At 44.5% G+C, this 23,840-nt stretch overlaps 1 protein-coding gene across 1 annotated transcript in view; it reads left to right on the top strand.

Annotated features, from left to right (window-relative positions):
• The window catches only part of samd14 (sterile alpha motif domain containing 14), a 103,382-nt gene that overhangs the window by 69,672 nt on the left and 9,870 nt on the right, over positions 1-23,840 (top strand). The window contains exons 7-8 of the mRNA XM_069904660.1: positions 1,457-1,640; positions 23,353-23,469. Of these exons, the coding sequence (XP_069760761.1) occupies positions 1,457-1,640; positions 23,353-23,469 (301 nt within the window). The remainder of the gene's footprint in view (positions 1-1,456; positions 1,641-23,352; positions 23,470-23,840) is intronic.

Here is a 23,840-nt window from a genome sequence, read left to right on the forward strand (position 1 = left end):
GGCGATGGTCAATGGGGCAGGCACCAAGAGATTTCTTTAAGCAGTCCTTGTACCTCTTCTTTGGTGCATCTCTGTCTCGGAGGCCAGTGGAGAGCTCGCCATAGAACACGATCTTGGGAAGGCGATGGTCCTCCATTCTGGAGACGTGACCCACCCAGCGCAGCTGGATCTTCAGCAGCGTGGACTCGATGCCGACATTATCACCTACTTAATAACCGTCTAGAATTTCCCAGCTGCATAACTCTCTCCATTTTCTTAGTCTGTGAACCTACCTAATACTCTCTTGAAAGATCCTATTGTACCTGCTCCTCCACTGTTGCTGCAAATACATTCACCCACGACTCTGCGTGGAAAAACAACTTAAACATCTTGTACTTACTCCCAAGCACTTAAAAACTATTTATTTATTTATTTTCCACAATTTTTTTTTTTGCCCCCGGTTGCTTGAATTCTGGATAGCCAGGATTCTACTGCACCTACCATCCTCCATGTGGAAAAAAATTGCCCTCCTTGTCCCTTTTTAATTTTTCTTCCATCTCCTTGAACTTGTGCCCACCAGTTCTAGATTCTCCTACGCTGGAGGAAAGACTGTTAGCACAAGGCTATTCTTTCTTTGGCTTGGCTTCGCGGATGAAGATTTATGAAGGGGTAATGTCCACGTCAGCTGCAGGCTCGTTGGTGGCTGACAAGTCCGATGCGGGACAGGCAGACAGGTTGCAGGGGAAAATTGGTGGGTTGGGGTTGGGTGTTGGGTTTTTCCTCCTTTGCCTTTTGTCAGTGATTACAGCGCCAGCATCCCAGGTTTAAATTCAACGTTGACTGTAAGGAGTTTATACATTCCCCCTGTGTGTGCATGGGTTTTCACCATGTGCTCTGGTTTTATCCCACCCACCAAAACTTATTGGGTGTATTTGAGTGGCATGGGCTCATGGGCTGGAAGGGTCTGTCACTTTGCTGGTAGTGTACGGGTACACAATCCTTTATTCGGACATCTAAAATCCGGGAAGCTCCAAAAAACCGGCAAGTGGGGAGAGAGAGACGGCAGTGCAAGTCGGGCGGGCGAGGGGTGGGGAGTTTTGCAGCGTGACTGGAAGGGGATGGGGGTAGATACGGCAGCACAATTCGGGTGGGCCTAAATCTGGCTTTCCGAAATCCGGAAAAATCTGAAATTTGGAACACACTGTTCCCCCAAGGGTTCCGGATAAAGGATTGTGTACCTGTATATTTAAATTTCTACGTCCCTTAAAGCAAGGGTCAGATATTGGATAAACCTGCATTTTAAGTTATCTTTCCATATCCACCTACACCTTAACGTGAATTATTTTCATACAGATTTTGGAATTAGTTAATCAACCTTTTCTAATTTCAAAGTTGATCTGTAAAATCAACTCTCTCTCACTGATTATGCTTTCAATCTGCTCATTGTGTTCTGACTCTCAACTCTTCCTAATTGCAGGGAATCCTTTGATAGCCCAATTAGTATTCTGGCTTCTGCCAAGGCTGCAGTGCCACAGTTTGTGCCTTTCTCATGGTTCACAGACAGCAGCAAAGGGTCATCCTCCTCCAGTGGTACAATGTCACCAACCTGCTCTCCGAGAACATCCTACCATGGACTTTCCCCGAAAAAGTCTGCATCCCAGGTAGGGCTGTGGTCAATTTATTAAAATTGGTATAGAAATTATGAACTTTACAAATACTGAATCTATTTAAGGTTCTACAAAAGGTTGTCCCTCCCTTAAAACTGCTGGAGGTGAATCTAATATTCTTGGTGGAAGACTTGGGCAGCTGAAAGTTTGTAGCTAAATTCATCAGATGAAAAAGTTGCTAACTGTGAGTGGACACAGAAAGAAACAATCAAAAATGTTACAAATTACAAACATGGTATTTCATGCTTACAGAAATTTAGAAACAGAGATATTCAACGTGTATGGTGTCACTTTCAGCTCTAATTAATGATATATTTTGGAGTTTGTTCAAGTGTGTGTGCAGTGCTGCAGGAGATAGGATCAACCTTTTGATACTGATGGGATTAGTCCCAGCAGTGTTTTAAGTGCAAAGGATATACTGAATCTCAAAGCATATACTATCACCTGTGTTTTTTGGAGAATAAGTGATAGTAGCTAGAGAATAGAGTGGCAAGGTTAGCATATAGGGTTGGATGGTTAGTCTAGCAGTTAGTGCAACGCTCTTACAGCGCCAATGACCGGGGTTCGAATCCGGCGCTGTCTTTAGAACTTGTGCATTCTCCCCGAGTTGGCGTGGGTTTCCTTCGGGTGCTTTGGTTTCCTACCACCCTTCAAAGTGTACCGGGGCTTGTAGGGTGTAATTGGGCCGCATGAGCTCGTAAGCCGGAAGGTGCTGTTACCGTGCTGTATGTCTAAATTTAAAATTAAAAATCCATTCAACACTGACTACTGTAAAGGAAAAAAAATTAAACAAATAACGTGTAATCAAATTTTCATTTGACATGACGGGTTTAACACTGGGTGTTCATTTAGTAAAGCTTAGAACCTAATGAGTTAAAATATAATACAAGTTGTACCTCTTTAATCCAGCAATGTAGGATTGCCAGAAAACAGAAATTGACCCCTAAGGGAATCCACTATGCAAACATATCAAAGAAAGAACAAAGTATAAAACAGAAAATCATGCTGTGGGGCAGCACAGTTAGTGAGGCGGTTAGCACACCTTTACAGCGCCAGTGATTGGGACTTGGGTTCGAGTCCTGTGCTGTCTGTAAGGAGTTTGTACTAACGGTGGCAGATTCGAACATGCTGGACTACAGAGGGCTGGATAAGAGAGGTACAACCTGTAACACACAAAAAAAAAGTTTCCTCTTTTAAGATGATTGAGAAGATATTTTATCTATTTTAGAATATTCCAGAAAATGAGCCATCAGCTGAGTGATAGGGAGCTGAACAATTTGTGTTCATATCTGGAGGCTTGAATGAATGTGTCATACTGTGTTCCCACATCAAGAAGGCCGGTGCACAATTGCTCCTTCTGACTGATGACTGGTTTATCCACGATGATTACTGAGTGATTCATAAAGGGGGAGAAAAGTCAGAATCAATTTAAGCAAACCAAAAAAAAAACTTGGTAATAGAATGCTGAACAGACGCTGTAGAACTAATCAAGGAGAGGAATTCTTTTGGATCTGTGCAGACCCCAGGCCTCAGGATTATGCATGCTCTCCACTCCACCATGCCTCCCTCCACCTCCCCCCGCCTCCCCCCCAAAGCCAGAGCTCTGCTCAAAATTAATCCTGAATGACAACATTTGAACAATCTTCCTCCAGTGCCATGCCTCACTAGAAGAGATTGGGATTTGGATCTGTCGGAATGTGTTGGGGTGAGGGAGGGGGATGGGGGTGGGATCCAAGGGATGCTAGGTCCTCAGGATTGCATTGAAACCAGAAGGAAAACTCAGATGTTCCTCCAAATCCTTCTTAAACCATAAATTCATTCATCAGCCGCTTGCGAGCCACATCTATGCAATCTATTCCCAGCTAACATTGAAGAATACACGACCTATTATCAAGTCCCTGAAGCAAGCTTTCTTTGCACTTCTTTATGCTCATGAAATAAATTTTATTGAGGTCTAATTTCAACTCTCTCAAGATAAAATTATACAGTAAAATACTTGTCTGACAATAATACTCAAAATGGAAAGTGGGAAGCAGGAAATAATGAATCTGGAAATGATCAGGGGATTTCAATGTTCAGAATATGCCAGTATTGACTGGAGAAGGTTAGAAACCTCAGAATTAATGCTGGTGCTGTGAGCAGCTGAATGATTTTCACGCTTGAATGCATTTATTTTAAATGTATGAAAACTACGCTCAAATTATATCATTTGCATGTAAACTTTAAGAGACCATTAGATAGATATGTGGAAAAATAGAGAGCTACAAAGTCAGGAAATTCTTGGCAGTTACAAGATTAGGTTATTGGGTTGACACAACACTATGGACCGAAGGTCTTATACTGTATGTTCTATGTTCACTCCAGCTGATTTCACTTGGTGACTCTGCATTTAATGTTTGATAACATTAAGGACCTAAATTTCCTGCATTTTTTTAAAATCAAATAACTCTGATGCTCACCAAGTGGAGATTCTGACCCAGAAATGAAAACTATATTGTTAACGCAGGTAATGAGGGTGCAGATATAATTGATACATTGGAAGGAAGGTGATTCTGTTGTGACCTCATTCAACATAGGCCTTCAATATTAAACAAGAGCTGCTTTGCCACTTGATGCACTGTGTCCTCCTCATTTTGCAGACATTGTGGTGCGCTGTTAGCCAGAATCAGACACACAACAAGTTGAAGACTGTACAACAGGCTTTAATCCACAAAGAGCCAGGCTGGCTGTGGCTGCAGCAACTTTGAGTGAGGCCTTGGGAGGCCGGCGCAGACTTATATCCCAGGCTTATTGACAGCCGGCCAGGTGTTGTCCTGTCCCCTTACACTCCTGCAGGTACAGAGGTTGCCCCCTGCAGTAGGCCGGTGGTGTACCACCACAGACATGTGAAGCAAGAAAAGCACATAATTTGTCTTTGCATTAAAAAGAAACCAAACTCATCAGCCAGACTTTACATCGTGCAATATTTTAATAAGTCGACAGGCCTTCCATTAACAATGCCATTAACAAGATCTGAATGAAAACTGGGTGTGTGGACATGCATGGCTTTAAACAACCTTTGCAATGTGAACATTCCCCAAAGTGCCTGACATCTTATTTAAAGTATTGCACCTGCCTATTTTAAAACAGTTGAATTGAAGGTGTTTCAGTGTGAAGATTTTTACTGAGGTGATATTTTTAAAGATTAATATCCGATAATTCTTTTGAAATATCAACCTGATTTGTTTTTAGAGTAAAAATTACCATGTTATTTATTCCTTATGGAAAAAAATGAACATAAGAAATAGGAACAGAAGTAGACCAGCCAGCCCATCGGGCCTGCTCCGCCATTCAATGAGATAATGGCTAATCTGATGATAGGCTCATCTCTACCTAACTGCTTTTTCTCCATATCCTTCAATTCCCTTACTATGTAAAAATCTGCCCAGCCTTGTCTTAAGTATATTTACTGATATCACCTCCACTGCTTCGATGGGCAACAAATTCCACAGATTCCCCACCCTCTGGGAAAAGCAGTTCCTCCTTCAAACTTCAAACCCATCAATCAATGCTCAGACTATATTTCGCAGTATAACACTCAGACGTTTCCTCTCTGCCCATTAATTATGTCAGGTTTATTTGTAATAAATAAGCATAATGCCATTTTTAATTAATACTGTATTATGCTATACAAATGAAATGTGAAAGTTACGTCAACTTCTAATATCAAATGTTGCAACTGTGCCAATCCAATATCATTTCTACTGGGCATTGGCTTTCTTTAATTTTTTTAAATGTCCGTTAAATTCTGCTGTACATGGTGAATTATGCTAAGCAGGTTTCAAGTCAAGTTTATTGTCATCTGCTTGCACAAGTACAACCCAACGAAACAGCGTTCTCCAGTCCTCGGTGCAAAACATGCAGACACACAACCAGACATTACACATATATAGACAAACAATACATATGCAGGTCAAGTATTTTATGTATAAAAATAAATAAATAAGCATTGTTTTATGCATATGCGAGTCTCCCATATTTAGTGTGAGCAGTTCCTTTAGTCGTTCAGCATTCTCACATGGGAAGAAGATGTTCCTCAGCCTGGTGATGCTAGCTCTGATCCTCCTGTATCTCTTGCCCAAAGGGAGCACCTGAAAGGTGCTGTGTGCAGGGCGAAAGGGTCCTCAATGATTTTGCATCCTCTCTTCAGACAATGATCCTGGTAGATCCCGTCGATGAGGGGGACAATGATCCTGTCTGTCACTCTTGCGATCCTGTGGATTGATCTCTGGTCCATTTCTCTGCAGCAACCGTACCACACTGTGATCCCAGGACGCTCTCCATAGAGCTCCTATTGAAGGTCATAATGATGGTGGCCGGTAGCCTTACCCACTCTCAGGATGTGCAGTTGCTGTTACACCTTACAGGCACGCGATGAGATGTTGAGTGTCCACGAAAGGTCACAGGTTAAGTGAACTCTAAGGGACTTGGTGCTCTACACTCTACTACAGAGTTGTTTATATTTAAAGCAATGGCTAATTTAAAGGGAGAGAGGACGATGAGTGTTTTTTTTAAGAGGGCAATGTTATGATGGACAATAACAACTTTCTATTATACATCAAAAGGAACCCCTTCCCCCATCTTCCCCTCACTTTGGACAAGGTTTATGAGGGAAGGTACCAGCTTCACAAGTTATTGGATGAGGAGATTTTAAGAAGCATCTTGAAGGTGGGAAGATAGGTACACAGGTTAATGTGTTAATCAAGTTAAAGTGGACACTTTCCTTCCGACGAAGATAAGGACACGACTGTGACAAGTTGATACCCCTATTTTTGGCCCAGAAGTCTGGTATTTTCCATATGTAAATGTTGACACCCCTATTTTAGCCCTGGCCTTCCGCCCGACTCCTCGACCGCAGACTCTAGCCTAGGCCCTGGCTGCCCACTCATCCGAGCTCCTGACGCCTCGAATGCGGATTTACCACCCAGTGCCGGCAGCTCACCAATCCATCCAAGCACACGATGCCTTGAACAATGCAGGTAGTTACTGAAGTTGAAGAGTAGTAGGTGTGTAATTGTTGACCCCCTAAATTTTACCCTAAAATATTCAACCATTACACCTACAATTTTAAATTTAGACATACAGCACGGTAACAGGCCCTTTCGGTCCTCAAGTCTGGGCTACCCAATTGACCTACAACCTGGTACATTTGAAGGGTGGGAGGAAACCGGAGCAACTGGAGAAAACCCATGCTGACACAAGGACAACGTACAAACTCCTTACAGACAGTGCTGGATTTGAATCCGAGATGCTGCCTCTGTAAGAGCCGTGTGCTAACCATTACTCGAACTGTGCTGCCCTGGTGTTGGTGCTGATTACTTGGTTACTTATTCATTCTTTACTCAAAATGGAAGACATACAGCCCACTACTGTGTGTTCAACACAATAAATCTCCCATCTAAGTCATGGATGTAGAGCTCGTCGAAAGAACCAAAGACTTGTTGATCCAAACCAAGGCTTTTATTAGCAAAAGACCGGAGCTCTTCACAGGTGGCCGACCAGTCCGGAATGATCCGACCTGGCTAGGGACACAACCCTTTAAGGCCCAAACAATAGGTGTGGCTTAGCTCTCAGCCAATCACTGTAAGCACAGTCTAGATACAGTAACTATATACACTATGTACATTGGTGATAGATCTGTACTATCACATTCACCCCTTCTTGGAGAATTGACCCTGGAAAAAAAAACAAAAACGAGGGAGAGAATGAAAAGGAAGGGGTAGGTCAAGGACTGTAGCGGTCAGGGGGTCTGACCATCCGGCGTGACCGCCGTGGTGCCGGGATTGGGGTCGCTGGAGTGGTGTCGCCAGCGGGCTCATCGGGTGCGACTGCTCCGTCGCTCAATTCCCCAGTCGTTTTGTCGGCAGGGTGGCCCGAGTCATTGGGGTGCTGTTGGTCCTTCTGTTGCGGCACGGGGCCTGGAGCATAAGGAGTTGGGGGGTTTGCTGGGTCTACCGCGTCCTGAGCTAGGTCCCGCACCGAAACAGTGTCCTCCCGCCCGTCTGGGAACTCCACGTATGCGTAATGTGGGTTCGCGTGGAGTAGAGTCACTCGGTCGACCAAGGGGTCGTTCTTTGAGTGCCGGACGTGGCGTCGCAAAAGGACAGGGCCAGGGACGGTGAGCCATGCCGGTACAGTGGTTCCCGATTCGGATTTCCTCGGGAAAAGGAACATCCTTTCGTGGGGGGTGGCATTTGTTGCAGTACATAGGAGGGAGCGGATGGAGTGTAAGGCACAAGTGAGAACCTCCTGCCAGTGAGAGGTGGGGAGACCTTTAGACCGGAGAGCCAGTGTAACCACTCTCCATATGGTGGCATTCTCCCTCTCGACCTGGCCATTACCGCGTGGGTTATAGCTCGTGGTCCTGCTTGAAGCAATACCACACTCCAGAAGGTACTGTTGCAGCTCTGCACTCATGAATGAGGACCCCCTATCACTGTGGATGGAATTGGGGTACCCGAAGATGGTGAAAATACTGTGAAGGGCCTGTATCACTGAGGTGGCAGTGGTATCTGGGCAGGCCACAGCGAATGGGAAGCGGGAGTATTCGTCGATGGCCGTAAGGATGTAGGTATTACGGTTGGTCGACGGTAGGGGTCCCTTAAAGTCTACGCTAAGACGCTCGAAGGGGCGGGTGGCTTTGATGACGTGGGAGTTATCCGGACGGAAGAAGTGGGGCTTGCATTCGGCGCACACCGAACAGGCTCGGGTCATGGAGCGGATCTCCTCAACTGTGTAGGGTAAGTTGCGCGCCTTGACAAAGTGAGCAAACCTAGTGACCCCTGGATGACAGAGCGCCTCATGGAGTTTCCGTAGTCTGTCCATCTGTATGCTGGCGCACGTCCCCCTGGAGAGCGCGTCAGGCGGGTCGTTGAGCTTACCAGGCCGGTACAGGATGTCATAGTTAAAGGTGGAGAGTTCGATTCTCCATCTGGCGATTTTGTCGTTTTTTATCTTACCACGCTGGGTGTTGCTGAACATGAAGGAGACCGCGCGTTGATCAGTCAACAGTGTAAAGCGCCTCCCAGCGAGGTAATGTCTCCAACGACGTACCGCTTCAACTATGGCCTGGGCCTCCTTCTCGATCGAGGAGTGTCTACTCTCCGGACCCTGGAGGGTTCTGGAGAAGAAGGCTACAGGCCGACCGGCCTGGTTCAAGGTGGCTGCCAGGGCGAAGTCGGATGCATCGCTCTCGACTTGAAACGGGACAGACTCATCGATCGCGTGCAGCGTCGCAGCAGCGATGTCAGATTTGATTCGATCGAAAGCCGCTGTGGCTTCGGTCGAGAGGGGAAAAGAGGTGGTCTTGATAAGAGGACGTGCCTTGTCGGCGTAGTTTGGAACCCATTGGGCATAATACGAGAAAAGGCCCAGGCAGCGTTTGAGAGCTTTCTGGGTATGTGGGGGGGGTAAGTCCATTAAGGGACGCATGCGGTCAGGATCTGGCATGACTATCCCGTTTTCCACCACACAACCTAGAATAGCGAGTCGTGTGGTCCGGAAAACACACTTGTCCAAATTGTAAGTCAGGTTTAGCTGACGGGCAGTTTGAAGAAATTTGTCTAGGTTGGCGTCATGGTCCTGCATGTCGTGGCCGCAGATGGTGATATTGTCCAGATACTGGAAGGTAGCGGTTAGCCCGTTCTGGTCCACCATCCTGTCCATTTCCCGCTGGAAGACCGCGACACCATTTGTGACCCCGAATGGTACCCTGAGAAATTGATATAGCCGCCCATTCGCTTCAAAGGCCATGAATGGTCGGTCCTCGCAGCGGATTGGGAGCTGGTGGTAGGCCGAACGTAGGTCAATAGTGGAGAAAATGCGGTACTGGGCGATCTGGTTCACCACATCCGTGATGCGTGGCAGGGGGTACGCATCCAGGAGTGTGAAGCGGTTAATGGTCTGGCTATAGTCGACCACCATCCGTAGTTTTTCCCCATTCTTGACAACCACCACCTGGGCTCTCCAGGGGCTTGAACTGGGTTCGATGATGCCCTCATCCAGCAATCTACGCACCTCACTCCTAATGAATTGCCTGTTTTCGTAACTATATTGCCGACTTTTGGTGGCCACAGGCTTCCAGCCAGGGGTGAGGTTTGCGAAGAGTGCTGGCGGGGCAATCCGGAGTGTGGAAAGGCCGCAAGATTGGCCCCGGGGCACGGGGGCGGGTTGCTCGGGTGCTTCGGGAGTGGGGCGATGGCAGACCGAGAGGGGGGCGTGGGGTCCCCCAAAGTGTAGGGACACCGTTTGGAACTGACACTGGAAGTCTAATCCCAGCAACACTGGGGCGCACAATTGGGGAAGGACGAATAATTTAAAGTGGGTGACCGTCACGCCCTGTACTTCCAGCGTGGCGATGCAATACCCCTTTATCCCAGTCGAGTGCGACCTCGTCGCTAATGAGATCCTCTGGGTAGTGGGGATAATGTCAAGTCCCCAACGGAGGGCCAGATCTGGCTGGATAAAACTGTCAGTTGACCCAGAGTCAAATAAGCAATTGGTGTAGTGTCCATGCACTTTAATCAGTTCCATTGCTCTGGTGAGGGGATGAGAGCATTGCTGGTTTAATGTTATTGAAGCAGTTGACAGGCGAGTTTTGCGCGATGACGTCACGCAACGGGATGACGTCACGCAACGGGATGACGTAGTCAACGCTCGAGGAGCAGGTTGGAGAACCTCCCGGAAGTGCTGTTGTGGCGGGTGAATGGTAAGTAGTGGGGTTTGTAGTTGCTCGCGATCGGCGGTCGGGCCCTGGCGGTCGTCAGCGATGGACGCTAGGGTGAGCACCTGGTTGGCCGCGGGGGTGGCTGCGGCGGCGGTAGCGTCGGCCCCGGGGGTGTCTGTGGCGGCGGCAGCAGCGGCGGTAGCGTCGGCCCCGGGGGTGTCCGTGGCGGCGGCAGCAGCGGCTGTAGCGTCGGCCCCGGAGGTGTCCGTGGCGGCGGCAGCAGCGGCGGTAGCGTCGGCCCCGGGGGTGTCTGTGGCGGCGGCGGCAGCAGCGGCGGTAGCGTCGGCCCCGGGGGTGTCTGTGGCGGCGGCAGCAGCGGCGGTAGCGTCGGCCCCGGGGGTGTCCGTGGCGGCGGCAGCAGCGGCGGTAGCGTCGGGTGTTCCGCACGGGGGCGAGAGGCAGGCCATCACCATGGTTGCAACAGTGGGTTGCCCCTTCCGGGTTCGGCGTCTCCGTGACGTCAGGCGTTGCCGTGCAGGGGAGCCCTCGCTCTCATTGGACGAGAGCTCTGGGGAAGAAGAGTTTGAATGGGATAGTGGCGGTTGAGCTTCACACGAGGCACTGTGTTTGCTGGTGGCCATTTTAGACCTACAGACTGCAGCAAAGTGGCCGTTTTTAAGGCACTTCTGGCACCTGGCTTTTCTTGCTGGGCACTGGGATCTGCTGTGCTTGTCCCTCCCGCAGAAATAACATTTCGGGTTCGCACGGGGCAGGGTAGCAGCAGCCGACAGGCCGTCAGGGGTAGGGTAGAAGGGCACTCTACTCACATCAGAACGAGGGGTCCAGTCCCTAGAGAGCTCGGTGGACTTTAAGGCTGCATCCTCCATTGTGATTGCAATCCGGGCCACGTCCTCTAGTTTTTCTACCCCTTGTTCGAGCAAACGCAGCCTCACTTCGTTCGATCGGAGCCCGGCCACATAGGCATCCCGGACGAGGTCGCTAGTGATCTCGGCAGCAGTTTTGTCCACACAGTTACAGTCCTTGCCCAATGCCTTTAATACTTGTAAATATGCCCTGCTGGACTCGCCGGGCTGTTGCTTCCTCGACGCAAGCATGAGCCGGGCATGAACTCTGTTCACCGGTTGATCATACAGTTCCTTCAGTACCTTTATGGCTGCGGTGTAAGTGGTCTCATCCTGGATGTTCTCGTAGACTCTCAAGGACACCATAGACAGCAATGCTGTTAGACGCTGGTTATCCTCCTCTACCTGAATGAATCTCAGGAAGTTTTCAAAGTTCAGCAGCCAGAACTTAAAGGCTTTGAAGGCTGTAGCTGACTGTGGGTCGATATCAAGTTTTTCTGGCCGAGTTAAACGCTCCATCCCTTTCAAAAAAAATTCTTTTTGCTAATAAAATTGTAGAGCTCGTCAAAAGAACCAAAGACTTGTTGATCCAAACCAAGGCTTTTATTAGCAAAAGACCGGAGCTCTTCACAGGTGGCCGACCAGTCCGGAATGATCCGACCTGGCTAGGGACACAACCCTTTAAGGCCCAAACAATAGGTGTGGCTTAGCTCTCAGCCAATCACTGTAAGCACAGTCTAGATACAGTAACTATATACACTATGTACATTGGTGATAGATCTGTACTATCACAATGGAATAAACATGTTACTGAAACACAACACCCACAGAGAGTTTGCTGTAAAGTTTTTACTGCAATAACAGAAAAATAGATGTAACCATTGGCAACATTAGCATGAGTAAACAGGCTTCTTCTTTCTTTGCTTGGCTTCGCGGACGAAGATTTATGGAGGGGGTAAAAAGTCCACGTCAGCTGCAGGCTCGTTTTTGGCTGACAAGTCCGATGCGGGACAGGCAGACACGGTTGCAGTGGTTGCAGGGGAAAATTGGTTGGTTGGGGTTGGGTGTTGGGTGAAATGGTTTAGAGTGACAGAGTCATTGAGCTACACATCACCGCAATAGGCCCTTCAACCCAACTGTCCATCCTGATCTGGCCAGGTTCTTCAACGGAGCTAGCCCCATTTAAAAATATGCTGGGAAATATTGGGGAAAAAAAAACCCAAGTTGATTTCACTCCATTTTCAACTACATCATTGTGCCCAATAAAAACAGTGGCACATGGCTATGTTTCTAAATAATGTACAGTAAAACCCTTGTTATCTGTAATGCAAGCATCCAGCAAACTCAAGCAACTGACACAAAGAAAAATAAATATATTTTTAAAAATTAAAATAGAAAAGAATAAATAAGTTTTAAAATTGTAAAACTAAATGTTCTCTGAAGTAACACATAACTCTTTGGTGAAGATAGGAACAAGTATTCAGCCAGCGGGGTCCCTTAATCGTGGTTGGCTCATAGCAGCTGTTTGAATAAAGTTGTGTTTGAATAAAATGACATCGCGCGAGATAAAGAGCTGCTCGCCATTCTCCTTATCTCTGCTTAGTCTTTATCTCTATTAGTATATTAGTAAGGCTTTACCGATATTTGTAAACTTATTGTTCGTCTTTCGGGTGACTCCGTGGAGGAGGATGCATCTGCAGATGCAGCGACAGTTAAATGTTTTCAAAGAATGTGACTGAAAAGAAAGTAAAATACTTTAAGGTTAATATATATTCATGCAAATGAAGTTTGTTCAGTGTAAGTACAGTATAGTATTTTTGTCTTTTCAACTGCTTATTCTTCAAGCAGGTGTATTAGTTAGGCATTGTGAGAGTAGTCTCAAGCAACCAGAAAACTCTTTTGAAGAGAGTACAAGAGATTCGTAGATGCTGTGGATACCAGGGATTTTGCTGCATTCTTTCTGTCTTCAATGACTTTAATGAGGAGGCTTCTGTAGAGCTCGTCGAAAGAATCAAAGACTTGTTGATCCAAACCAAGGCTTTTATTAGCAAAAGACAGGAGCTCTTCACAGGTGGCCGACCAGTCCGGAATGATCCGACCTGGCTAGGGACACAACCCTTTAAGGCCCAGACAATAGGCGTGGCTTAGCTCTCAGCCAATCGCTGTAAGCACAGTCTAGATACTGTAACTATATACACTATGTACATTGGTGATAGATATCTGTACTATCACAGCTTTTTCCATGCTGCTATGTTACAGCTGTCTTTATCGCAAAACTTGGGCTGAAGTCATGGAAACTTGCCCTAGGTTTAAAATGCAGATAAAAGCAGAACCTGATACAAGACAAAGGAGGAAAAACCCAACACCCAACCCCAACCAACAAATTTTCCCCTGCAACCGCTGCAACCGTGTCTGCCTGTCCCGCATCGGACTCGTCAGCCACAAACGAGCCTGCAGCTGACGTGGACATTTACCCCTCCATAAATCTTCGTCCGCGAAGCCAAGCCAAAGAAAGAAGAAAGACTACACCATGAATAATTTCGGCATTCACTAACCAAGCCCATGAGGAAAATTTGACATGATTTAACAGACTGTTCTGACAATTCTTGACGAGACTGATAACAGAACAGATCTCATTTCATGTGAAAACTGACCCTATTCCAGCACTTTGCTTTCTGTCAGCTCCCAAACAAAGAAAGCGGTTCTTCACCTATCCCTTTGATTTTTCCGCGAACCCTTTGTTGGATTCTCCTCATCTCTCATCCAGCACTGATGCACCATCAGTTACCACAAAAGATTGAGGTTGTGAAACTGACTATAAACTGGAGCACCAACCAACCTCATGGAATGATCATGGCAAGGTGAATGGGGACCATGGAAGGGCTAATGGATAGGATCGATCTCAGGAGGCGTAGCCAATCATAGTATAACAGTAGTTTACCATATTTACCCCTCCTTTTTAAGAAGAGTCATGTGGAGTGAAAGAAAGGAAAAAATGAAGCAAATACATACAAATATACATATTTTACAGGTAAAGTCTCTTAGGGGACCTCCCCTGCTGCAGCGAATGACGTGGTGCCCTGGACAGCTTGTGTGGCTGGTCTGTTGTCACTAGCTAACAGTTCATCGGGGGAAAGGAAGGTTAAGGGAGGAGGGAGTGAGGTGCTGGTGCATCATGGGTGACAGCAATTGCCAGGAGTGGAGTATGGGCAGCAGCAGGTTCAGGGACTCCCAAGACAGCAGTGGGAGGAGTGTCAATGTTTAGTACGAGAAGAAACCCAGGCATCTCTTCAGGGCTTTGAGAGTGTGGGGGAAGGGCGGCTCCAGTAGAGGGTGCATGTGGTCAAGGTGGGGGACAATGACGCTCTTTTCAACCATGCAGCTGAGAATGGCTAGTCAGATTGTCCAGAACACACACTTCTCCTTCTTATAAGTAAGGTTCAGGAGCTTCATGGCCTGGAGGAATTTTCAAAGGTTGGCAGCATGCTCCTGCAGGTCATGGCCGCAGATGGTCACATTGTCAAGGTATGGACAAATGACCTGCAGTTTATAGTGGACCATTTCCCACTGGAAAATAGAGACCCCGTTCATAACGCTGAATGGGACCTGGAAAAAGTGGTAGAGGTGTCCATCCACCTCGAATGCAGTATACTCGTGGTCCTCTGGGCGGATCAGGAGCTGGTGATAGGCCAACGAGGTCAATCATGGAGAATACCCAATATTGTGCAATATGGTTAACCATATTGGATATGTGGGGGAGAGAGTATGCATCAAGCTGCATTTACCGGTTGATGGTCTGATTATAGTGTATGATCACCCTGTTCTTTACTGCAATCACCTGGGCTCTCCAGGGACTATTCCTAGCCTCGATGATGCCTTCACCCAGCAAATACTGCATCATTGACTTGGTGAATACTCTGTCTGTGGTGCAGTACCACCGGCTCCTGGTGGCCACTGGCTTGCATTCAGGGGTGAGGTTCATGAATACAGTGGAGGGGTGACCTTGAGGAATGACAGCCCACAGGTCATGTGCAGAGGACCGTCTAGCAACTGTGAGGAGTGGGGGTGGTGAAATGGGGCACATCGAACTCTTGACAATAAATGTGAACCTTGAACTTTGTTTCCAAACTAGTTGGCCACATCAACGCATCTGCAACAGACATCAGATGGCATGGTGTGAACAAGTCCTACCACTTCCCCAGGCTCAGCCAACTGTTAAAGAGATTTCAATGTCTTCAACATCAAAGAACATTCAAAAGTTTTTTTTTAATCATGTGATTCATAACAATATTTATAAATTTGCATATCTAAATATGCATAAAAACATGTTAAAATTTAATTCAAAGATAATGTATTATCTGCCATTTATCTCTCTCTCCTTTAAGCAATTCGATACCGTCTAATCTGGTGAGGATTTAGTGGACAATATTCCTGGTGTAATTGCTGGAAAATAGTAATAAGTTGGTGCTTCACAAGAGTCCAACACTGAAATAAATTCACAATTTTCCCATCAAGTGCCTTTTGGGAAGTTAGGGCTTCTGAGGGCATTCTAAATTTCATGGCAATCTTGACGAGGAATTGGAAAATTGATTGGAAAAGCTAGAGCAGTGGTTCTCAACCTTTTTCTTTCCACTCACATGCCACTTTAAGTATTCTGTGATTAGCAAGGGATTGCTTAAGGTGGTCTGTAGGTGGAAATAAAAAGTTTGGAAACCACTGTTTTAATTGCATCTAATTGACTCATTATGTGCACTGGTTCAGAACTCCAAAGGAAATGGGCCAATGACAAGTTTTCCTCAAGCAAAATATTTCAGTAACAATTGGGACTAGAGCAGTGATTCTCAACCTTCCCTTCCCACTCACAGACCACCTTAAGCAATCCCTTACTAATGATAGAGCACCGATGGCATAGGGATTACTTAAAGTGGGATGTAAGTGAAAGGAAAAAGGTTGAGAACCACTGAGCTAGTGTTTCTCAGGTAAGTTCAAGCCGTGGCTTTTTATGATATAATCAAGAATTTCATTGGACTTTTCTGAATCTAGATCAGAAATGGTTAAAGGAGTGCTTAAAGGAATACAAGAAAACAGGGTGGGATGGTTAACGTAGAGGGTGGTACGGTTCGTATAGCGGTTAGTGCAACACAAGCAATTGGGGTGTGTAAGGAGTTTGTATGTTCTCCCCATGTCTGCTAGAGTTTCTTATGGGTTCTCCGGTTTCCTCCCATCTTTCAAAAATTTTCCATGGTTGTAGGTCAAATTGGGTTCGAGGGCTGAAAGGGCCTGGAACCTAAAATATTAATATAGTTTCTCTCTGCAAATGCTGTCTCTTTCTTTCTTCTTTGGCTTGGCTTCGCGGACGAAGATTTATGGAGGGGGTAAAAAAGTCCACGTCAGCTGCAGGCTCGTTTGTGGCTGACCAGTCCGATGCGGGACAGGCAGACACGATTGCAGCGGTTGCAAGGGAAAATTGGTTGGTTGGGGTTGGGTGTTGGGTTTTTCCTCCTTTGCCTTTTGTCAGTGAGGTGGGCTCTGCGGTCTTCTTCAAAGGAGGCTGCTGCCCGCCAAACTGTGAGGCGCCAAGATGCACGGTTTGAGGCGTTATCAGCCCACTGGCGGTGGTCAATGTGGCAGGCACCAAGAGATTTCTTTAGGCAGTCCTTGTACCTTTTCTTTGGTGCACCTCTGTCACGGTGGCCAGTGGAGAGCTCGCCATATAATACGATCTTGGGAAGGCGATGGTCCTCCATTCTGGAGACGTGACCCATCCAGCGCAGCTGGATCTTCAGCAGCGTGGACTCGATGCTGTCGACCTCTGCCATCTCGAGTACCTCGACGTTAGGGGTGTGAGCGCTCCAATGGATGTTGAGGATGGAGCGGAGACAACGCTGGTGGAAGCGTTCTAGGAGCCGTAGGTGGTGCCGGTAGAGGACCCATGATTCGGAGCCGAACAGGAGTGTGGGTATGACAACGGCTCTGTATACGCTTATCTTTGTGAGGTTTTTCAGTTGGTTGTTTTTCCAGACTCTTTTGTGTAGTCTTCCAAAGGCGCTATTTGCCTTGGCGAGTCTGTTGTCTATCTCATTGTCGATCCTTGCATCTGATGAAATGGTGCAGCCGAGATAGGTAAACTGGTTGACCGTTTTGAGTTTTGTGTGCCCGATGGAGATGTGGGGGGGCTGGTAGTCATGGTGGGGAGCTGGCTGATGGAGGACCTCAGTTTTCTTCAGGCTGACTTCCAGGCCAAACATTTTGGCAGTTTCCATGCTGTCTAACCCTGTTGAATATACATGACATTTTCAGATTTTCAGCGTCCAAAGTATCTTACTTATGCTACTTAATATCTTAAGCTGGAATTTCCTTGAGCGTTTCTGTAATGGTCATCTTAAGTATAAATCCCAGAGAAATGGCTCTTCTGCTGAGGTTTCAGCGCTGATTAGAGAAACCGTATTAAATTTCTGAATTAATGGTATAAATTAATTCATGTCGCTTGTGTTAAGTTGAAGCCACTTTCCCACCTCTGTCCAAATTGATCACCCTGCAAGTCTAAGAGGCTTGAGAAAATTTGCTGCAAACAAATCCATTAAGGTTTATTGAACGATTTGGGATTTTCTTTTGATATCATCAAAATGGTTGCTCTTGTGGTGGTAGAGGGAGTTACAGGGCATTTCACAGGTTTGAAGCAGAGGACTCATTTTGCTGCAACTGTCAGATGAAGGGACGTCTTTCATGAAAACTAACTGTATGAGATGAAATAGTTAAGAAGAGAGTTCCAGCCATCAAATATGATTGATAGACCGATTAAGTGACAAGATGCAAGTTGATAAGTTCAGAGCTGCGATTGATATCATTATACACTTTGCCTTCCCATAATTTTTTCACTACCTTAGACTCTTTTCTCCAGAGGGATTCATTTACGCTTTTCTTAAATTCGATAACATATTCTGTTGTACTTCTTATTTAAATTTAATGGCAAATAAAACTCAAATTTCTCTAGTTCTGCTCTTTTGTTTTCCCTCTGGAGTACCAGGAGTTAACGTTCCGCTGTTATTTTTAGAAGCAGGCCAGGCCTGTGTCATATTCATATAGTAACTGCAGATCATTCTTGTTTAAGGTTAAAATTTGAGTGCATTTTGGATTGAGCAAGCAGTAAGAAAGAATCTCGAATAAATCACCCTGCATTTTGGTTTCACTCCAATTGCAATATGAATCAATCTTACATCAATATCTTGCCATTACGTTTATGATGTTACCACAGAGAAGCATTAGAGGGTTGACATCCAAGCATTCCAGGCAATAGTTCAGTGGTGCAGTTACTGAAACTGTTACCTCACAGTGTCAAGAGATTCCCAGTTCAATCCCAATGACGTGCAGGTTACTCGGTTTATTGCCCATTGTACACAGTCGTCCCGAATGTGTAGGTGAGTGTTAGAATTTGTGCGAGAGGGGGTATAGTTGAGTAGAATATAGGGATAATACTAAATGATGATTAATATCAAACTGGGGTGGAAGTAGGTGGGGGGGTGGGAGTTAATAGGTGGTTAACAGTTTTGGTGGCTTGTTTCCATGCTGTATCCTTCTAAGATTATACGACTGTGATTTTAGGATGGAGGAAAATCAGTCCCTGAGGTGGTCCTTTCCTATTTACTGTCACTCTTGGCATTCTCTCTGCTTGATATTTGGCCTGTCTTATTTAATCTCCATGCTAATGAGAAAGGTACAGAATATCAATATATTACACCTCATTACTATTCTGCCAAGCTGAACCTCTCCGACGTGCTGTGTTGATCAGAAGATTACATTAGTTCAATGTTAAAAACTTTAAAGGTGAGCACAAATTTAAAATTAATTAGAAATGCCACTCACTTTTTCAGCATCTGCAGTAGATCTGCTTGTGCTCTATTGCTCTGGGAACCTGAATCATTTGACATTCTTTCTTCCTGACCTAAGGTTATTCTGCCCTCCATGGTAGATGCCCACTTAGTACTGATTGATACTTTAACAATGGCAGAAAATTGTAGTTGTTAAAGTGAGGACAAGTTTGAAAGGATAGTTAAGAAGACCTATGGGATGCTGGGCTTCATTAGTCCAGGGATTGAGTTCAACAGTGAAGATGTCATGTGGCAGCTCTATAAATCTTTGGTAAGTCCGCACTAGTATTGAGTTCAGTTCTGGTCACTTCATTAGAGGAAGGATGTGGAAGCTATGGAGAAGGTGCAGAGGAGATTTATCAGGATGTTGCCTGGATTGGAAAATATGTCTCACGAGGCAAGGTTAGCCGAGCTGGGACTTTTCTCTTTGGAGCAAAGGAGGATGAGAGGTGATTTGATAGAGGTCTACAAGAGGCATAGATAAGATAGACACCCAGGGCTTTTTCCCCAGGGCGGAAGAAGCAAACACCAGAGGACATCTGTACAAACTGAAGGGATGGAATTTCCGAGGAGACATCAAGGGTGTTTTTTACAAGAAGAGTTGCGGGTGCATGGAATACTTTGCCTGGAGTGGTTGTGGAGTGTGGTACAATAGGGGCATTTAAGAGACCCTGAGACAGATACATGTATAAAAGAAAAATAGTTTATGAGGCAGGGAGGGCTCAGTTTTGTTTTGTAAGTATTTATAGATTGTCGATTGGCTCTGAGACTCCTCCATCTCTTTTCCAAGGGGTGCAGCTGAAAGCTCATGTGTGCAGGGTGGTAGGGGGTCTTCAATGTTTATGCGTGCCCACTTCAGATTACGATCCCAGTAGATTACGTTGATGGAGGTGAGAGAGACCCTATTGATCCTCTCGGCTGCCTTTATGGACCTGTGGATTGACCTTCATTCCAATTCTTTGCAGCAAGCATGCCACACTGTGATGCAACTGGCCAGGACACACCCGATGGAGCTCCTGTGGAAGGTTGACATGATAGTGGCCGGTAGCCTTGCCCACCTCAGTCTTCTTACATATATCACAAACAGGGAGAGACCATGCAATTTTTGACCTTAACAAGTTTGATGCATCAAGCAGAAAGTATTTGTTTCTCATTTCCAAAACCCATCTATAACCATGAAATGTATTCTTCTGTTAACTTGCCAAAGAATCTGCTACAGCACTTGGAATCAAATTGAGAAAGCAAGCAAGTATTTCATGGAGAATTAAGAGTGGTGCAGAGGATGGGAGCTGTTGTGAAGATGGGAAATACAAGTGGCACTATAAAACTAGATTAGTGTTTTGCAATAACTTGCAGATGGAAATTAAAGCTTGGGTTCACTCAGACTTTTATAAGTATTTGTGCACGGGCAACATAATTTCATTAAAGACAAGAACTAAGATAATCAACATCTTATTTTGTACTCAGCATAAGTGCTGTTCATTCATTTTAAGAAATATAAATATGAGAATTGGACTTGTCAAATTAGAGGATAATCATTTAATACATTGGTACATCAGCCTTCTGTCCACTACATTAGGGTGGACATTGAATGTTATGGCTAATTTCAACAGCCGAAATAGGATTGTGGAAGGAGACGAAGCCTTTATTTCATCAGTAACCTCTGGATGCTGCATGAGCTCCTGAATTTTGAACTCATAAGAACTACCTGTATATAAGCAGCTGTGTTTAAATACCCCTTGCCAGTTGGAGCTTGATCATATAATTGACCGTTAATTTTAGCAGCCACTTTACTAGACCATTCCAGAGATCTTGTCCATGCCCTATACCTTTCCATTTGCATCTGCTGGATGTCTGAGGTCATTGCTGCCACTATATCAGAGATACTACGTAGTGGATGCTACATTGTAGAAACCATTTGGTCTTGAAGGATCTTGAAGGTTGCCATTTCTCTGTCTGTGTTCATGACTTATTTTCGGCATTTCAAATGAAAAGTCTAGGCAACCATCTATGTTTGCAACCTCTTGATTAAAAGAGATAACTAAGATACTGTGGCCTTTCCAAATGGTCATGGGAACGTCAGCTATTGGGGTTTGTATTGGAAATTACAGAGTCTACTGCATTATTCCAGGCAATAGACAGACAAATTTTCAAGTTACACTGTATTATAGAGTGGGAAATTGGTGGTAATTCACTAAGATCGCAGTAATGGGGGTTTGTTAAGCAGTGGCGTCACTAGGGTTGGTGTCACCCTGTGCAGTAATTCATGGTGTCACCCCTCCCTCCCTTGGATCTCCTCCCATACCAGACCATATAGAATCCTTAGTAGTATGCGTTGTACTAATGTTACCTGTAAATCGTAATTCTGAATGTAATGGCAATAGTAGTGAGATAAACAACTAGTAAAATTAAAATTACACCTTTAAATTACAATATCATACACACAACCTAAATGCATTGACATTGATATAGTTTCACGTGGTTAAAGTGAAAATTTGGTAAGAAAACATTATTAGTTATCACATTATTAGCCACTTTTTTGATTTTTCTCATTTTCCTTTATTACTACTTCATTCTCAAAAAAGTTATTGATCTAGGTTCACAAATACTAATGTCCACAAAATTGTACCATTTGACAAAAGCAGCGACTGCAACTAAAACAACAGCGCGTTGTAGCACGTGCAGACGGATCCACGTGATTCGAAATGGCATTGTAATTGGGGTATAATGACAGCTCTGACCCGAACGCATTAGAAGGCTCAAAAAGTTAATTAGCCTTGTAGATATATTGATACATACTGAGCTTACAAAAAATGTTTTTCTTGTTATAACTAATGCAGGGATATTTTTATAAAAAATAATAAATTTCTGCTGAAACACTGAACAAAAAATTTTATAGACAGTCATTTTGATATCATCCCTTGACCTATACTCGAAGAATTATAGATGATGTTTGTTGAAAATCTGGCCCTTTCAAAGTTTAGCAATAATTGGAAGTAACATGCTGAGCTCATTTTGAAATAATTGCTAAAACTGGCATTTGGATAAACGGAGATTCAGCTGTTTGTATCTAAACAGTTGTTGGTAATTGACACTTTTCACAAACTTTCTCAGTATTCCTCTGTTGTATACATACAATTAAAAAAGCATTAATAGGCTTGAAGAATTAATTTTATTCTTCTATTGGAAAGATTTGTTTTTAGCTGTGCTGTTGGGAAAAATCCAGTTTTAGATTAATTATTTTGGATTACAAATTGGTAAATTGGCTGAAAAGCCTTACAGGTTGGAAGCAATCTACAGTATGTGCTGGTTAACTTAAACATAGTTTTATCAAGAGTTGCATGGGTGTAATTATTTAAATTAAGCTTCAGTAAATTGAAATAATAACTATGTGCTAGAGTTTTGATATTTTCAGAAATTAATTGTGGTATGGTAAGAAAGGGCAAATAAAGTAATGGTTTATTTGCAGGACAAAATAATTTATATATATATATATATATACACTGAGTCTTCAAACTCCTGATGAAGACTGAATATTCTAGTTATTATATTGATACAAAGTAGGCACACTACTGATCAACCCAACCAGAAAGGTAAATTGATGTATCCATGCATAAAGATACACTACACATGGACTCCCTTCAAAAGTCTTGGCACCTAATTGGTGTGGATATTGTCGGTGCAATACTCCTTTTTGTTAATGTCAGAGAACTTGAAACACATTGTTCCAGAATTGCTCATCCTTCCTGGGACAATCTGATCTTTTCCAGCAGTGTGTGCCACAGGGATATCTCCAAGGAAAGTAAATTGTATTCTTAACCTTCACCCTCTTGGCCCCCTCCAAAACTCCTGACACTTCTACTATTTTCCCAGGTATAGTTCTAACGGTCCAACAACATAATTTCAATGGCTGGAATCGGTTTCTACTATTTTATAAATAAATTTAAGTGTAAACGATGTAGTCCTGATCTGAGGAAGAACTTTTTCACACTGCCTGAGAGGGAGGTGCAGGCAAGTCTTCCCAATCCATTTAAGAAACATCTAGACGAGCACCAGGTGGAGTCAGCTTGGACACGATGGGCCAAGTGGCCTTTTTCATTGCTCTATGAGAAACAAGTATCAAGCAAAATGTAAGAGATAACCAGTGCTATAACATCCAAGATGGATTTCTAACCTTTTGTGTTCATTTGCTGTCAATAAATTAAGCTGGATTTGAAACTCTATTACAACCACTCTCATGAATTGAGCAGTGTTCACCTCGATACACACAGGAGTCAACACTGAGTGACAACGCAAGCCCTCGAAGTGGAAGCCCCAGAATCCCAAGTAGCTCAACGCCCATCTCACAAGCTGCAACCTCCCATACATTGTCTCTGTCCTCTGATGAGGTAAGTGTTTGCAATGACTTTCTTTTTTATATATTTTTATTGAATTTAACATCATAAATGTCAATTACATTGTATATGGGTAAATACATAGCAAAGAGAGAGAATAAAAGATAATGGTTAAATAATAAAATATACATAACTGCATTAATAGTTATTTATAATAACTCAATCTAGTAATAAACATAATTTATTGAACTGTTGTGTTAAAAATAATAAAGATTAAATAAGAAAAAAACTCCTAAATACTAAAAAAAAACTAAACTAATCTAATCCCTTCCCTCTAATCAAGATGACCTTTTAGAGAAGAAAAATAAATCAATAATTATGTGGAATCACCAGAGACCCCCCGAAGAATGGACAGAGGATTACTG

Source organism: Narcine bancroftii, chromosome 12 (genome assembly GCF_036971445.1).
Source record: "Narcine bancroftii isolate sNarBan1 chromosome 12, sNarBan1.hap1, whole genome shotgun sequence".
Taxonomy (NCBI): domain Eukaryota; kingdom Metazoa; phylum Chordata; class Chondrichthyes; order Torpediniformes; family Narcinidae; genus Narcine; species Narcine bancroftii.